Source organism: Pyxicephalus adspersus, chromosome 4, assembly GCF_032062135.1.
Source record: "Pyxicephalus adspersus chromosome 4, UCB_Pads_2.0, whole genome shotgun sequence".
NCBI classification, from domain to species: Eukaryota; Metazoa; Chordata; class Amphibia; order Anura; family Pyxicephalidae; genus Pyxicephalus; species Pyxicephalus adspersus.
The window spans coordinates 14,602,994-14,621,578 of NC_092861.1; the positions used below are offsets into that span (position 1 = coordinate 14,602,994).

The 18,585-nt window shown below is 39.8% G+C and overlaps 1 protein-coding gene across 2 annotated transcripts; it reads left to right on the forward strand.

The window, feature by feature from the left end:
• Positions 1–582: 582 nt before the first annotated feature.
• Positions 583–17,075, forward strand: LOC140328110 (WD repeat and coiled-coil-containing protein-like). Of its 2 annotated transcripts, XM_072407466.1 has the most exons (5): positions 583–620; positions 1,989–2,050; positions 3,613–5,527; positions 10,520–10,634; positions 11,795–17,075. In XM_072407466.1, the coding sequence occupies exons 3-5, from the start codon at positions 3,632–3,634 to the stop codon at positions 11,953–11,955; spliced, it is 2,172 nt and encodes a 723-aa protein (XP_072263567.1). In that variant the 5' UTR covers positions 583–620; positions 1,989–2,050; positions 3,613–3,631; the 3' UTR covers positions 11,956–17,075. The 2 variants fall into 2 exon arrangements, with proteins under 2 accessions (XP_072263567.1, XP_072263566.1); XM_072407465.1 differs by lacking the exon at positions 583–620 and having other exon boundaries at positions 1,561–2,050.
• The last annotated feature ends 1,510 nt before the right edge of the window (positions 17,076–18,585 follow it).

Below are 18,585 nucleotides of genomic sequence, written 5' to 3' on the forward strand. Positions count from 1 at the left end.
TGTTTACTAATAATAGTGGCAGCGGTGGTTCAAAAAGCACCAGCGTCTGCACATGTGACATTGGCTGGCTGTGAGTGGTACAAGTACTACCATTATCATCCACTTATTCATTCGCTAAAGGGCTGCTGCAGAGAGACCTCACATGTCGCATCTACCCATGTTGCAGCAACTCTATTATTATTATTATTAATATTAATAATAATAATAAACAGGATTTATATAGCGCCAACATATAACGCAGCGCTGTACGTTAAATAGGGGTTGCAAATGACAGACAAATACAGACAGTGACACAAGAGGAGGAGAGGACCCTGAAGAGTTTACAATCTAGGAATATTTAATCAGATACCAATGTACATAAATATAAAAACACATTTAATAAACTTGTCAGCATTTATTATAAAAACATATACAACACAAAACATAATACTGCAACTGTTACTTTGTTAAATGCAGGTTTGTCAATAAAGCTCAGTGAAAAAGGGCACTGTTGCTAAGACGCAGACAGGAGCACGCTGTTGTACGAAATATGTGTGGGTGAAGAAATGAGCAGCCAATCAGGAGGCAGTGTGCGGCCGGTGACGTCAGTGCCCGGGAAGGAATTGTACGGACGGTGGTAGGTGAGTCGGGGTTATGGCCGGGCCTGAGTATGTCAGTGGGAGATGGCGATGTCCTTAGCGGTCAAAGGGAATCTGTGTCACCGGGTTCGGTTTCATAGAACACAGCACGCTGTGTATATCCATTGCTGTGTAAATAGCAGGCGGTCTGTTCTGTGACTCCGCTCCTGAGCATCTGTAACCATGATAGATTTACATTATATACATACATTATATAGGCCTGACATTATTTGTATAGTTTATTCCATATCTGTGGTGGTCATGCTGTAAAAAATAAACACATCCTAGTGACAGGAAGCCCTTAGCTCATAGTGTTCTGCAAAATGCTGAATCTCTGTGATTTATAGATCATTTCCTTGTAAGAATGAACTGCTGTGTTTGTGTGCAGAAATTTCCTGTAATGCAGACCAGTCACTGCAGCTCTATTAGTATGTCTAGAATGACAGGTCTTGTATACACCCCCTCCCTGCTAGGCTCCTCCCACAGCTCTGCTTAAGCTATATACTGCCCAGTTATACAATCTAGGCATATAGTGGATATTATATCCTACTCAGCTATTTAAATAATAAATCTAATTAAGCATTTTGGTGACATATCTATACCTAAAATTGGATAGTTCAAAGTTTTTAACCCCAACATGCACGTTTGCATAAGGGATTTGTACCTATGGCAGACATGGAACCCCTCCAGTACTGCACAGGTTCTGGTGCCACTTTCTTCTTCCAGATCCAGTCCGGCTACCTTTTTTGACCTGATTAATTGGCTTACCCCCCAAATTGTTCTTAAGCTGCGTACACACTTCCAATTTTTATCGTTGGAAATGAACGACGAACGACCGATTGACCAACGATAAAAATTGGAAGTGTGTACGTAGCTTTAGTCTGTATTAAAGACATATGACTATGGTAGGGACATTGTGAGCTCCTTTAAGAGACCGCTAGTGACATGACTATGGACTTTGTACAGTGCTGCGTAATATGTCGGTGCTATAAAAATACAAGTTAATAATAATAATGAAAGATTAGGTTTACGTTAGAACCAAAACTTTCCAACATCTCCCATCCCTGATGGTAAAGCTAAAACCCCCCACCTTGTACGTGCCTACTTTCCTGCCCCTTCTGAATGGTCACAAATGTTGCTGCCACTAATGTTTCCATTGCATATAAATCCTTACACATTTTATTTGTTGTGTTTTTTTGTTTTGTTTTTTGTAATATTTTGTTAATCTTGTATTGTTCACATCCCCTCCCTTCCATGATAGGAAAATCCCCAGATGGCTTAATAAGCTTAGTGCATCCTCCTTGTCAAGTGATGCTAATGCAGAAGGACTTATCTCCTGCCATGATAACCGGCCTGCATCTCTCTCCACAGGTGACAGCGTGAACAACGCACAATTTTACTTCAAGGTATCATCAGTCCGCGCTCTCTAATAGGTGAGTATTTCTTTCATAACCACGTATGTTCCAAGTAAAGATCCTGCACAGCTTACCAGGACTGGTCTTACATTTCCTTATAATTTAATTACTGTATGACACAACGATGATTGGCTGCTTTGTAAATTTCACTTTCATGCCCTTCCACCTACGTCCTGATTATAAGACATTACAATGAAGATCTTCAGGACTCTTGAAAATGATGCTTGAGTTTTTCTTATAAAAACAAAAAACTTGATAAAGCTGTCTATTGCACTGATGGGCTTTTATTGGGGTGCAGGGCAGAGGAAGTCAAACTTCTTAGTTCCTAACAGGTATAATAGAGCACCCCAGAGACCGCTCATGAAGAGTTGTAAAAGAAGAAATATATTTTTGGATTCCTGCAGTTTTTTATTTTGTTTTGTTTTTGTAGTTGTAGAATGTTAACTTTTTAATCACTATAAGAACACTTTGAGCATACAAATCCTATATCTGACATTGCAGGGACACTGCACTTCGATGATTTTCTGTAGTAAATACTAAAGAACTACTTTAGCATGTTGTTGTAATGCTGACCAGAATTTTTATTATAAGAGAAGAAGCACCTTAGGTTGGCAGTGAAGGTTTCAGTACTGACCTCTGCATTCTTCTCTTCTGCTGACTTCTTGTGTATGAATAGTGGGCCTATTTTTATCAAACTGCCCAGAAGAAGCACTGTCTGTGTTACACAAAGTAACCAAATACACTCTATGAAAGGAACAACATTGCTACTAAAAGCACCATAAGTTGTTGCTTCTGAATCTATAAGCCGTCAGAATATCTCATAGAATGAATGATGGAAACTATAGGCACCAAGGGTATGTTTAAAGTGCAATTACCCTGTGTTACTCTCCCGTTCCGTCACAAGGTGCCGCCATTTTTTTTTTTCTTTGTCTACTCCATTTTGGTTGGCTGAGCTAGTACAATGGAACTTCATTCATGAGATTCATTTATACCTGGCATGCGTAGAGAAAGCCAAGAATGCCAAGTATCCTGGCATCCTGTTATCCTGACAGCTCATGCGCAGATCAGCTTTTTGGCCAGAAACCTGGAGTGATCAGATAGGTAAGAGGGCTTATTGCAGAAGGGACATCGCCTGTTCCTTTCTATGATAATGACCTGCCCAATCATGAATTCTTAAAGGTGGTTGTACTTATGATAGAATCCTAAAATTTGAATCTGTTATTATACATGTACAAGATTTCTTTTTTGAATGACTTATACTCCATGACCTGGGAGTTAGAGGAAATGTGAACAGTTACTGCTGTGCCAGTGCCGTCTGAAGTCATGATATGCATAACCATAGAACATACCAGGCCTTGTAGTTTAAGTGGAATGTAAATTACAACAGGGCTGTGTATCCGTCAATGTTATGGTTACTTGTGAGCTAGAAGACAGAGTGTGTTATCAGAATGAGTTCCAACACCAGAGCAACAATTATCAGACTGCCATACTTGGCAAAAAACAGTTTGTCTAAAAATGTAAAATTTTTTTAAGATATATTCATGCATTGACTTATTGATTTTTTTTGTTTACATCTGCAGATGTCCTGTGTAAAGAAGTATGGAGTTAGGAAAGGGTAAGCTTCTGAGAAGTGGCCTCAACGCCTTGTACCAAGCCATTCACCCAGTACATGGCTTAGCCTGGACTGATGGCAAGCAAGTCATCCTAACTGCCTTGCACCTACAAAATGAGGACCCAAAGTTTGGCAGTTCTGTAGTAATTGGCCAGTTTGAGCACGTTCATGGCTTGTACTGGGGACCAGCTCATGGCAATGATATTCCATCTCTGTTGGCTGTCCAGCACAAGAAACACGTCACTGTTTGGCAGCTGTATTATAACAACGTGGAAAAGAACAAGCTGGTAGTTTCCCAGACCTGTGAGGTTGGGGATCCTCTTCCTGTCCTTCCACAAGGCTGCATTTGGCATCCGAGTAAAGATGTTTTGGTCACATTAACCAAGCGAGATGTGTCAGTCTTATATTCTGTTCGCACTGACAATACCAGTGTTAAAGCTGATATCAAGAGCACCGGAGTTGTGCACTGTGCTTGCTGGACTAAAGATGGAAGCCGTTTAGTTGTTGCCATTAGCAGCGCTCTTCATTCCTACATATGGGACAGCAAACAGAAATTGCTTAACCCTTGTACTTTTTGCCCCATCTTTGATGTTGGTGGATATATTTGCGCTATTGAATCCACTGTTGACTCCCAGGTGGCAGTAGCCACGGAGCTTCCTCTAGATAGGATATGTGCGTTAAATGCTGGAATTGCTTTTGATGTACCAGCTGCTGCTGAGATTTCCTTTACTGCTCAGCCTGGGCTTCTCCTAATGGATGAGGAGTTTTCTCTAGATGTTGCAAGAAAATCAACAGACTCTGGGACCTCTCTGTCCTTAGATTCTCCAGCAACTTCTCCAGGTACTGTAGATCTAACTCATATTTTGGTCAACCATTCAAAATCTGAACTGAGTCCACTTCTGAACCTCAAACCCAAGGATTACATCACAGGCAGCGGTCAGGACTCCTCTCACCTAATACTTGTGAACTTTGAGAAGAAAGTAACTTCCACACGGAAAGTAAGCATCCCAGGAATTCTGGTTCCAGACATCTTGGCCTTTGATCCCGGGGCTCATATTGTAGCCGTTGCCTCCAACACATGTAGTCATGTCCTCGTGTATTCATTAACATCAACAAACATGCCTAATATACAGCAGATCCAGTTGGAGAAAAATGAGCGGCCTAAAGGCTTGTATTTCCTGACAGATAAAATGTTGCTGGTGTTAGTTGGGAGGCAGAAAACCTGCGACCCAGCTTTTCTGCCCTCCTCAAGTTCTGATAAGTACATCATCCGCTTAATGGTGAAGGAGGTAATGTTTGATGAAGATTCCTCCACATCATCAGCAGCAGATATAGCAAGTGCTCATACAAGCTACAATTCTTCTGTACTCCTACATGGGAAGAAAAAGTATGCGGATAGCCTTTATAAAGAGGAACAACCCCTTGCTTGCCGGGAGCTGTTGATTCCTGGAAGTAGTACCGGGCGCCAGGGCTTTAGTAAGAAACAACTGATTGAGGAAATTCGCAGTTATAACTATGACCAAAGTCCAAGTTCAAGCGCAAGCGACTTTGAGGAGAAAAAGAACACTTTGACTGTACATAATCTGGACAGAGAGCCAAAAAACCGCTCTGTAACACTTGGTTTGGAAGCACACCAGAAGCCTTCCAGCAGGCCAAACTCCCCAAAAGCAGAGCGCAGGACAAGCCATCACCCACCTAACACCACGCCACTTTCAGAACACGACATTCTGTACATGTCCCGCAACCTGGAACGCTTGTGCAGCAATGTATCAAATCTACAGCAGCGCCTCTCAGATCTTACAGAGTTTGCGCAGAATGGAAAAAAATCTTATTTCTCATACCCATCATCTAAAGACGCTCCATTTGTCACCATCATATGTCAGGTAATTCCACAATGTCAACTCTGCTTCAGTATGTGAAATAGATTGCTGGAATGTGTGAGCAACTTTTATCCAATGAATGGATTACTTGAGAAAACTGGAAAGTGAGGTAATGAGATTGTAAACTCAAAGATTGTAACTAACAGGCTGCATATATCTTACCAGACATTTTACAGACACAAGAACAGAAGGTGCAATGTTCCCTATAGTCAAATATTAAATGCAAGGATTTCTTGGGTGACCCCTATATAGACAATTTTGGTTTCAGTAATTTTTTTCTGAAAGATGTGGAAGCAACTTGCAATCCACTATAAAGCATAATATAGAACAGTGTTGTTCAACCAGGGTTCTTTCAAAGGTTGTTTGAGCAATGAGCAATTTGGATCTCCTAGATCAATTACCATTGACACCAATAATTGTTTTTGGCTATCTGTAAGTGTGACATTCTTCCCACTTGCCAGCCAGCCAATCCCTCTCCTAGAATCTGGGGTCTACTAAGTAGAGCAGTGTTTCTCAACTAAGGTTCCAATGAACCATAGTTTCCTCCAGAGGTTGCTAAGGGTTCCTTGAGCAATGATCATTTCGGATCGTCAGGTCAGTTACCATTGACCTTTTTAGGGTTTCATTTATGTTTCTAAGGATGTTTAGATTTCAGGATTGGATAGGCAGGATGTTTTTGGCAGGAAAATGGCATACATATATTTCATCTGTGCTTTTTGATCTGATAAGAGTGACTTTTTTTCTACTGATCACCAGGCTGTATGTACTGCAAGCTCTGAATTTAGTAATTGTAGCAGGGAATCCCTGAGATCTGAAAATTATCTCAAGGTTGGGAAAGGGTGATTTAGACTCAGAAGTGAAACCAGTGATGAGTAGATATACTGAAATGAAACCTTAAAACAGGAGGAGTGATTAGAGAGGTGACTTCATTGCTATGCTGCACCTCTTTGACTGGCCAGTCAGCAAGCTAGAGGAGAGCAGAGGACACGTCTGTATTTTATTACTGTAACCGAGAAAGCGGCGCCATCCATTTGATTGGACTGTGTGTTAGGCAATTAGAAATCAACAAAACATGGGCATGACTTGAAGGAAAATTCAAAACTAACCTTAGTCCTATTTTACTAAAGAGTAGTGGAAGCTGAAAACAGACTTCCAACAAAGGTAGCGAGTTTATAAACAGTTAAAGCCTGGCTAAAAAAAAAAAAGGCAGAGTTCATGGACTGCTTGGTTACTTTCTGCCATAGTTCTTTTATGTTTATAAGGATGTTTAAATCTCAGGATTTAATAGGCAGGATTTATTTATACATTGGCAGGAAAATGGCATACATATATTTCATTAAGCCTATTGCCTGGTCTTCAGCTATAAATGATGTCTTAACTCAGAATACTTTTGTGCTTTCTCATGAACATGCAAAGGTAGTAACACCACGGGCACAGCTAATCTTGTTAGGTGTTAATCTTACAGCAGCTTCTTTTGAATCAGCTGTAACCTCTTTTGAACCTGCACCTCTTAGATCGGTGAACATGCATAAAACTATCGAGACAAAAGACTTTACCACCAGGTCCAGATCATTTCAGTGTCACATTATTGATGTATGGGCTCTTTCATACCAGAGATCCCTGATCATTAGGTAAAAGTTGGCCATATGTTACTGTTTTTCCAAGCCACGTACACACATTCAATAATTGTTGAAAAAAGACTGAACTTGTACTGTACATACAGCGCCGTTCTGCTCTATGGAGAGGGGAGGGTGGAGAATGATGGAGCGCCACCCTACTGTGCTCTCTCCCCTTCACTTGTATTACGATCATTCGTAAATCTGCCAGGATAGATGCTTGAACGATGTTGGATGAGCGCTGTACACACGCCAGATTCTCGTCCAATACTAGCCGTAAAAAATAAATATCGCACGAGAATCATCTGACGTGTCTGCATAGCCTTAGTCTTCTCAAGGGGTCCGAGATATGTGTACCTTAGTGATGGTAATTTTCAGAATTTTCTTAAGCTGGGTGGGAAGCTGTAAACCAGTGGTGGCCCCTGCATTGTGACCAAACTTTTCAGTGCAAAAATGGCCGGGTGGTTGCTAAAAAATGCTGGGTGGTGCACCCAGCTAAAAGGGCCTGCAAAGAACAAAGTCTATAATCCAATCTGTCCCAAACAGAACATTTTTGCTGGACTATGTTTATACCTCTACATCTAATGTCTATAGCCATAAATGGGTGACCCTTGATATTACATAGATTATAAAATACAATTAGAAATGGCTGCACTATTGTTATCACTACACTGCCTGAACATTGTGGTTACCTGGCTTGGGTGAATCATGGTCATGTCCAATTTCTTAAACCCTAGTTAACATTTCAAGTCCAACCTACACCTTAGCTAATACTAGTGCTTATGAGCCACTCTTATTTATTTATGGGTATACACTTACCCTTAGAATTAGCTAGCGTTTTGGCTGCATTAAAGATACCATAAGAATGTGAACCCCAGCACTGCAAAATATCCAAAATAGACACCTATAATATTATTAATTTATATAATTTACACTTTTAGTAATTGCAATTTTATAGGAATCTTCTATGTGGACAATAACAGCATTTTGTCCTTGGTTTTAGTAACATATGGTAGTTTTTAGCATCAGTGTATTGAAATGAATGAGCTACATCAGCAGTTTGATCAGTGAGGTGCATATTAATGTCCGGTGCAATATTTCCATAGACAGTGGGTTTTACATTTTAAATTCAGGGTCTAATATGAATATATTATTACATTACACTGACAATAGTGACTTAGTACCTAGAGCAAACTGAAATATGGTTGGTAGGAATTGGCTACTGAATTTTGAGATTTTTTTTTTCCAGTTGGTTGCATATTAAGGCCGAGGAGTAAAAGCTGTAAACCACAGTTTCTCAAACTTTTTAACTTGGGGTAACCCCTTGAAATAACTTTCAGGGAACCCCTCTTATAACTACTAAATTCACAGCTCATTAGTGTGGTGGTCAGTAAGAAGAATGTCTCTTATATTACTGGTCAGTAGGAAGAATGTTACCCATACAGATAGCCAAAAAGATGAATGGCGTCTAATAAACTGACCTGAAAGTCACAAACTGCTTATTACTCAAGGAACTCCTAGCAAGCTCCTGAGGAACCCTGGTCGAGAACTTCTGCTGTAAACAAACCACTTCTGGGCTTGTAACAATTAATTATATCCAAATTTCTTGTCCTATGGTCCTCCTTTGGTTTGTAGAAGTAAAGAAAGTATTTTCCTTGCTAACAATGTATGTGGAGACATCTGTAACTCTCCCTAATAGCATAGCTGTACTTTTACAAAATATAAGAATAAAGATTATTCCAGCAATACAAGTTTTCTATCTATGCTGAGAAAGAAGAATGCAGAAATCAGAAGTTTACTGATGCGTTTCAGATTATAAACCAATCTGTAGTCATAGTAACTGTATGTTAACCTTGAGCCTAGCATTATTTCCAGCATTCTAAGGACTGATGTATGGAAATTTGATGCAATAGATTCCATTTCTGTCGTCACTGTTTTGTGTTTCATTTGTTATTCTCTATTCTACTTTTTGCAACAGTGACAGCTGAAATTTGTTTAGATATGGTTTGTATACATGTAAAGACTTCTTTAATAATAGCAAATCTTTGGCATGTACACAGGTAAGTAGAATATATCCAATTATCACCTTAGTCCAGGAGATGTCGTCATTGTTTTTACACAAGACCCTAACTAGACATAACGGCTCGTGTGGCCATGGAGCTCCAGGATATGTTAGCGCTGATCACCTACCCTTCACTGTACAGATTTGATTCACTCATATCATTTATCGGGGTATCCACCGCATAGGAGTATAACAATTGTGTATGTATATATGGGGAATACTGTGGGGGCATTTAAATGTTTCATTTAGAAACAGAAACAGCATGGTTGTTGTCTTAGAGAACAGTTGACAGAACAAACCCAACACCAGACAGACCAGCACTTGTCTTCTAAATATAATTTAGGAGAGATGGTCATCAAACACATGTAAGGAGGGGGGTGATTATTGCTTTTTGCTTCACTTAAAATCCCCTTGGGTCCATGCAATACAGTGGTTGTTATAAGGGGTCCAAACGCCAATTTCTCGTTTACGTGTTGCCTGAACAATAACACCGGACCCTATTCTCCTCTGATAATTTTCAGCAGTAAGAGAAAATTAAATTTACCGTAACTTTGTGTCCCAGACATATAAATGGCAGGATGTTATTTAAAAAAAAATCACTGCTTTATTCTACATTATTCAGCACACATTGGCTGCTGGAATGGGACATTACCTCTATCTGAAAAGATCAGTGGAGGATAATGCTTTTAACTTTAAAGTGGGTCTCCTCTTGTGAATAATGCTTATGTGTAGCTAGTAGAGGAATTACAATGTTTGTCAGGGTTTTATTGTGTGCTTGGGGTTCTATTTGGAAGTTTAGTTGTCGCCTTTTGCCTCGGTTACTTTTGACATCCAAGAGCAGCAGTATAGAAATGGGAAACACTTTATTAATTGTCAAATTAAGAATTTTACTGACTTTGGGAAGATTTCTTATTGTGTTTCTGGGACAGAAGGGGAAAGATAACCTCCTCAGGGGGACACAGACAGCAATAAAAACTTGACAGAGGTTCTCATCCTTCCCAGTTCAGACATAGAAAGTTTTAAAAACTTCAGTTGATGGCAGAAAAAAACCAAGTGGTCCATCCAAGTTGGCCCTGCTTTCTTTGGAATCATTGGTGGAAGTCTAACACACAGGTGTTTGCATTGTACCTATTTTTTTCCCCATTAAAGTGTACCTACCTATTTAGCTAATATATGTGCAGAGTCACTGTCGCTGGAACTTGGAGAAGGAATTAGTGTCAGAAGTCAGTGATTGTGAGAATGCACGATTATCATTTCACTGGTAGTCTTGTCATTAAAAGATACATTTGTTTTTTTTCTCTTGTGTCACGGCTGCAGAAGTACAACACGGACAACCCACCGGTGAAGAGGTGTGTTCTACTATGTGACAACAAACTGCGTCTGCACATCATCCAGGAGCTCTTCTGCCTACCGCTTATAGAGATGCAGATGGGTGAGTTGTCTGTTTTATATCATTTCCTTACAAAGGTTTCATCATCTTCTTTTTCCATTCACATTCCTCACTAGAATACAAAATCCATACAATCCTTATAGCTGAAGGGATACTGTCGCTCATTTGTTATGTAAACATATTTTAGAGGATATTGAGTTGTGTGCTTTACACATTCATGGGACACACCATGGGTGACACCCTATTACAAATTCCTATAGTGAAGTAACGCATTTAATGGCGACACTAGGGGTGAAAACCATAAATGAAAGCTAACTATAGATTATTTTGGATGTGTAAGCGTATGTATGTGGTCGCCTTTAAGTCCTCTCTATCCCCCAAGAATTATGCAGTTTGTGTAACCGGATAACGCATGCTAAAGTATTATAGTGAAAGAATTAATTCACTTCTGTTCCTGTAATCATTGTTAAGAAATTGATTTGGAAAGTTCAAAATACAGGCATAGAAATCATGGCTGTTCTATGGATCAAAGATTTCGGCACCCTGTCAGCTCTCTAATGTCAACAGTCAGCAAGTTTTTCTAATCTGTTAGGAATGGACTGAAATCCACTTTTAAGTCTTTATTGTAAGAGAGGTAAGTGGGGGTAATTAGAAGGCCTTTTACAGCTTTTTAGGAAGATGTAAATAGTTTATTGTCCATGGTCTGGCCACAGGTACAATATTGTGTGATACTTCCCCCACCTCCTAGATTGTAAGCTCCTGGGGGCAGGGTCCTCTCCTCCTCCTGTGTCACTTTCAGTATTCGTCTGTCATTTGCAACCCCTATTTATTGTACAGCGCTGCGTAATATGTTGACGTTATATAAATACTCTTTATTAATAATAATGGGACACTGCCACATGGTTGGGGCCATTCATTCACTAGAATTCACCAGAAATAATCTGTGCTCCCCTAGGTGAATGAAGTGACCTCCCCTTCCATGTGACAGTGTTCAATCTACACATACAGAGGTCACATTCCTCCACATACAAAAAATTAGTGTTTTTTCCTGGCAATGGAGCAGGTAAACACTGAGAGTGTGGTTTGGTAAAAACCATACTGTGGGGCTGAGCTATCATATATCACAATTTCTTTGCAAAGTGACAATGTCTCTTAAATGTTTCTTATTATTGTATTACAATCTGCTATTTATATGATTTCAGGTTCTTCTTGTTGGATCACTCTGACTGCTGACAATGACGGTTTCGTCCCATTAACATTTTTAGCCAATCAGGAGCTGTACATTAGAGATGCCCGGAGCTCCCCTCTGTCTGTGAGTGTAGATGGTGGAAATCATATGGAGCCCCCGAGCAGTATCACCTAACCAATGCTATCTCCTCCCAGACCTCTCAGGACTATTGGCATCCAGCTCTACAGGAATACACACAGGTCCTATACACAGAATGCTCTGTTACAGAGCCCACACCATACAAGGATTGCTTCCTTACCTCCGGTGCTGCTGGCATGTTTCTTCCAGGGTTTAGTGCAATACATATTCTGAATCAAATGGGCTTTTAGCCTGAAAACCAGCCCAGTGATAATCATTTCAGTATGTGGAGATTTCTACTGAGCAATGAACAGTTCTGTTTGAATTTGCTCATAATCTTATTAAACTGAGTGTTTGTGAAGTGGTGATTGTACAGTATTAGATATTGAACTTCTGGTTAGCATGCATGAAGAATGTATTGCATGTTATAGCACTGATTGTATTTTTCATGTTACTGCTAAGTGACTGCCACATGAAAGCTGGGTCTGTTTAGATGCCCCTGTTATGTTCAACGAAAGGCAGCGGCCATCCGAACAGCCTAAAGTGCACCTGTCTGCGTAGTAAACATGATGGTTTAACCCGCCTAGCGGTAATCCTGAGTCACACTTGGGGTAGTTTTTAACTAAAAAAAGCTTGGGTGTTGTCCCCTGTCATCCTGCTGATCCCCTCAGGTCCTGGGGACACGTCCTTCCTCCTCGATCCCCAGCCGTGCAATGCAGATACGATCTCCGGGGTTTCCAGGTGACGTCGGTACATGCGTCAGTGCTGACGTGTGGATCGGCGGGAAATTCAAATCATTTTGTATTGGATTCAATACAAAATAGCTGTATTGAGTCCAATACAAAGAAATATTTATATAATAAATATATATATATATATATTTATATTATATATGCTACTGTACACTTACATGTTTAAATGTTTTTTTTATTTTTTTTAACAGGTTTTGTGTTTTGTTAATAAAAAGTTTATTGTTAAATTTATTAAATATCGGTGAGTTATGCCTAAGAATTGCAGCCTATAGCGAAAAATACATTTCCATGCAAAAAATTGTACTGCTTTTTGCATTGAAATTTGGATGGAATTAGACCACTAGGGAGGTTAAGTAAGCAAGATGAGAGACATAAATGCTGCACTTGGTTCTTACAGTGGTTTTAGTGTTTTTTAGGGTCAGAATTTAAAGTGCACCTAAACTCTTACAGGGAGTAAGAGTTATTGCAGGAGGGACAGACAATGTCCCTCTTGCAATAAAATGAACAAACCTGCCTGCAGTTTTTTTTTAAAGTAAACTTGCCTGTCCTTGTTGCAGGCACCACAGTCTTTTGCTTCTCTCCTGGGTTTCTGATCTGCAGCCATGTTGATTGGACAGCCTGGGATGACGTATGCACGCAGCAGTTCAATCATCTAATCTATCATCTAATTGTAGACCTCACAAATGTGTTCCAATCTGTAACTAACACAGCTTCCAGCAGTGAAGCAAATAACATCCTCCAGCAGTGAGTGGAAGTCCTTCTAGCATTCCAATGTCTGCTATTCAGTTGCCAGTGCTAAAGAAAATTTAATATAGGAAGGAGAGAGGAGTATGAACCCAGTTGCTTCTGTTTCCCCAGTTACACAAAAGCCTTAGTCCAGTGCATAGAGATATTGGGCCTGATTATAAAAGCTCTCCAAGGCTGGAGAGGATACATTTTCATCAGTGAAGCCGGGTGATCCAGCAAACCTGGAATGGATCTGGTCCAAGATTAAAAAAAACATTTGCTAACAGATAGCAAATCAGTTTTTAGATATCCATTCCAGGTTTTCTGGATTAGCCAGCTTCACTGATTAAAGTGTTTCCAGCATTGGAGAGCTTTAATAAATCGGGCCCAATGTGTAATTCCTTTATCTGGGATGTTTATAAGACAATAATAAGCCAGACAAACAGTGTTTTAATTATATCTTTCAGGCAGGGGGATGTCTGAATGGATAATTGCCAGGATGGCAGAACATAGAAGGGGGTGTCATTGGTGGATGTATGTGATTCTAGAACAACCACTGCTGGGGGTATTTTCATTAGTCAGGTAAAGAATGGAGGATGTGAAGACACTGGGGTTAAATAATGAGAGTTAACATAAACATTGTGAACCTTTTATTGGAAAAACATGGGAGCTGCCATTGGTCTCCTCCTGTGGAAATACCAGTTTCTTGGCTTTTGAATAGTATGACATTTCCTCAAGGAGGTCATCAATAGAAATGTAAGAGCAGCACATGATTAAACTGAAGCTGTGCCCGGACTGTACACATGTAAGGGATTGTGTATTGTGAACAAGCAGTAAAAGCCCTTCGTCATCTCTGTACCGCCTAGGCTCCAGCTAGATGATCTGCCGGAAATGATTTTTCGTAATTATTTCAGTGACAGACAAATAAACGAGCACCGAATAATGAACAGCGTTAGAGGACTGACAATATAATTCATGAGGTTTTTTGTTTATAAGAGCAGAGGCTTGGCAGCGAGCCAGCCCTCTAATTTAAGCACAGAATAGATGCTTCTAAACTGTTAGAAACCAACACTAAAGTCTTTTTTGTGATCTTTTCAGGATGTAAGAATGCAGATAGAGGTCAGGGATTACATTTAAAATCTTTTACTACTTGTTAAGAAAAACTGAATGGTTTAATAACTGCAGTCTGGACACATGTACAGTTAGGTCCATAAATATTTGGACAGAGACAACTTTTTTTTCTAATTTTGGTTCTGTACATTACCACAATTCATTTTAAATGAAACAACTCAGATGCAGTTGAACTGCAGACTTTCAGCTTTAATTCAGTGGGTTGAACAAAAAGATTGCAAAAAATTGTGAGGAACTAAAGCCTTTTGTATACAATCACTTCATTTCAGGGGCTCAAAAGAAATTGGACAAATTTTAGAGCTGAAAATAAAATGTTCATATCCAATACTTGGTTGAAAACCCTTTGCTGGCAATGACAGCCTGTAGTCTTGAACTCATGGACATCACCAAATGCTGGGTTTCCTCCTTTTTAATGCTCTGCCAGGTCTTTACTGCAGCAGCTTTCAGTTGCTGTGTGTTTGTGGGCCTTTCTGTCTGAAGTTTAGTCTTCAATAAGTGAAATGCATGCTCAATTGGGTTCAGATCAGGTGACTGGCTTGGCCATTCAAGAATATTCTGCTTCTTTGCTTTAATAAACTTCTGGGTTGCTTTAGCTGTATGTTTTGGGTCATTGTCCATCTGTATTATGAAACGCCCCCCAATCAATGTGACTTCATTTAGCTGGAATTGAGCAGACAGTATGTCTCTGAACACCTCAGAATTCATTCGGCTGCTTCTGTCCTGTGTCACATCATGGATAAACACTAGTGTCCCAGTGCCATGGCAGCCATGCACGCCCAAGCCATCACACTGCCTGCGCCATGTTTTACAGATGATGTGGTATGCTTTGGATCATGAGCTGTTCCACGCCTTCTCCATACTTTTTTCTTGCCATCATTCTGGTAAAGGTTGATCCTGGTTTCATCTGTCCAAAGAATGTTTTTCCAGAACTGTGCTGGCTTTTTTAGATGTTTTTGAGCAAAGTCCAATCTAGCCTTTCTATTCTTGAGGCTTATGAGTGGCTTGCACCTTGCAGTGCACCCTCTGTATTTACTTTCATGCAGTCTTCTCTTTATGGTAGACTTGGATATCGGTGCGCCTACTTCCTGGAGAGTGTTGTTCACTTGGTTGGTTGTTGTGAACGGATTTCTCTTCACCATGGAAATGATTCTGCCATCATCCACCACTGTTGTCTTCCGTGGATTTCCAGGTCTTTTGGCGTTGCGGAGTTCACCAGTGCTTTGTTTCTTTCTCATGATGTACCAAACTGTAGATTTTGCCACTCCTAATATTGTAGCAATTTCTCGGATGGGTTTTTTTTGTTTTTGCAGCTTAAGGATGGCTTGTTTCACCTGCATGGAGAGCTCCTATGACCGCATGTTGTCTGTTCACAGCAAAATCTTCCAAATACAAGCAACCTCCCCTCAAATCAACTCCAGGCCTAATTGATAATGACATAACAAAGGAATTTCACACACCAGCCCATGAAATAGCTTTTGAGTCAATGTCCAATTACTTTAAGCCCCTCAAATGAAATGATTGTGTAAAAAAAGCAAAAAAAAAACACTGAATTAAAGCCGAAAGTCTGCAGTTCAACTGCATCTGAGTTGTTTCATTTAAAAATAATTGTGGTAATGTACAGAACCAAAATAAGAAAAAAAGTTGTCTCTGTCCAAATATTTATGGACCTAACTGTATAGCTTTTAAGGGCTTAGACACACATTGGATGTGGATTGTGCAATGCAACTTACCTGCATTGGAAGACGGCAAGGAAATAGTGAGCCATTATGACTTTACCAATTCCATCGGCAAGCAAAAAGATTGGTAAAGAGAACACTCATTTGTTCCTACAATGCCTCTCCAGGGCACAGACTGCAGAATCTCATTCTCCAAGGAGGAAGCAGTTGCAAAGCAGCAACACATGGATTTGCCTAAGATGGGGAAAACCTGTAGCAACAGATGATTATTTGGTTACCAATCCTGGGACTGGCTAACTAGTGTGACAGAGTGGCTAGTGTGACATGACCATTACCCACCGCTGTGCCCACAATGTCATCATTTTCACACGCAGCAGACTGTGGTTTCCTGGTATAATGGATGGATCATTTCATTCATTAGCTTGCAAGAGCAATGGGAATTGCTGCTAGTTGTCCGCATTATTTGGAGGAGAATAAAACACTGGGCCTCAAATATGAAAGTATTTTGTTTTCATGATTGAAACCAATCAGAGCCATCCTTTATTTTTCGCCGCAGTTGCACTAGGTAAATGAAAGCTTGCAGAATTTGGATGCAGTTGGCAGTATAAACACTTCACTTTTTGAAAGGTGTGATATCTAAGGACCAGTGTATATGACTCTCAATGTTAATGCTGCTATTCTTTCTATTTGTAAATGTACCGACAGTGGGAATGCAGCTGATCTGAATGTACTAAGTTATGTGATGATCTTATGGACTGTTTACATTGCTTGTCTTGGGGTCAATTATCACTCCAGACATTTGACCTCTATTATATCAGAACGTCATGATTGCAGCTCATGACTATAAGATTGTTAAATAAAAATGATCCAGAAATATTATAGTTGATTAAAACTTGTATTTGTGTGATTTTTATTTTCAGTGGCTATTAAAGACTTTGTTTTTTTTTTTAGTTAGACTAGTGTGATATTAAACCCTGCTGACATTCTGTATATTCTAAAGAGACCCTGCTGGATTGTATTATCATTATTCATTGTCTAGGACGGGGACTACTGTAACATCCTCCTCTCTGGTATTCCACTAACCTGACTCTCTCCTCTACAATCTATTATGAATGCTGCAGCCAGACTCATCCATCTTCCCCTCTGCTCCTCTTCTGCTGCATCTCTTTGTAGTTCTCTTCATTGGCTTCCATTTCACCTTAGAATCAAATCCAAGCTCCTGTGCTTTGCCTTCAAATCCCTCCACAGTTCTTTTCCTACTTACATTTCTGACCTGATAGAAAAATACTCCCCTAGCTGCTCTCTTTGCTCCTTCAATGACCTACTAATGACTTCCTCTCTCATAACCTCATCACACGTATGACTCCAAGACTTTTCTAGAGCTGCCCCGATTCTCTGGAATGGTCTTCCTCATCCTATTCGGCTTGCTTCTACTTTCTGCTCATTTAAAAGAGCACTCGAAACCTGTTTTTCCAATCTTGCCTACCCATCTTCTTCTGTCCTATAAACCAGTGTTTCCCAACCTTTCCTAAATCGTGGCATATATTTTACATTAGAAAAATCCCACGGAACACCACTAAACAAAAATGTCACAGATTAATTAGCTACCTGCTGCCATCTAGTGGAAGAGTACTTCTTTGTTCTGCCTATCACTATACATTGCTGGTATAGCCAAATGAAGACAAATTATTTGCAGTAAATAAATAATTTTCACACCAATTAACCAACATTGGATAATTTCTCACGGTACACCTGAAGATCTCTCATGGCACACTAGTGTGCCGCGGCACAGTGGTTGAAAATCACTGCTATAAACCACTAATTACTCACCATTCCATATATCCCCTCCTATTGTTTGCTACTTCCCCAACCCCGTAGATTGTAAGCTCTTCAGGGCAAGGTTCTCCTCCTGTGTCACTGTCTGTCATTTGCAACCCCTATTTACTATACAGTGCTGCGTAATATGTTGATGCTACATAAATCCTCTTTATTAATAATAGTTTAAGCGGGACGTTTACAAGAAAAAAATCACTTACCTTTTACTTGTGAAAATCTCTCGATCCATCAATAAACCAGCAAGTCCTGCTCGGTCTTGGATTTCCTCTTCTGTCCCTTGTCCATTGCCACAATTTTCTTTCTTCTGAGTTCATGTCACTTGAACTTGCACTAGAGTGACGTGGCTTCCTCCAAATAACTTTCAGATCTTAGGGAACCCCTGCTATAATTACTACCATGTTTCCCCGAAAATAAGACACTGTCTTATATTTTTTTGGGCTTCCAAAAACACACTAGGTCTTATTTTCATATACTTATATACTTTTCATATACTTATATACTAGGTCTTATATACTTTTTTTAATGAAAAAAACACCATATTCATGTATGAATATGGCCATAAAAAA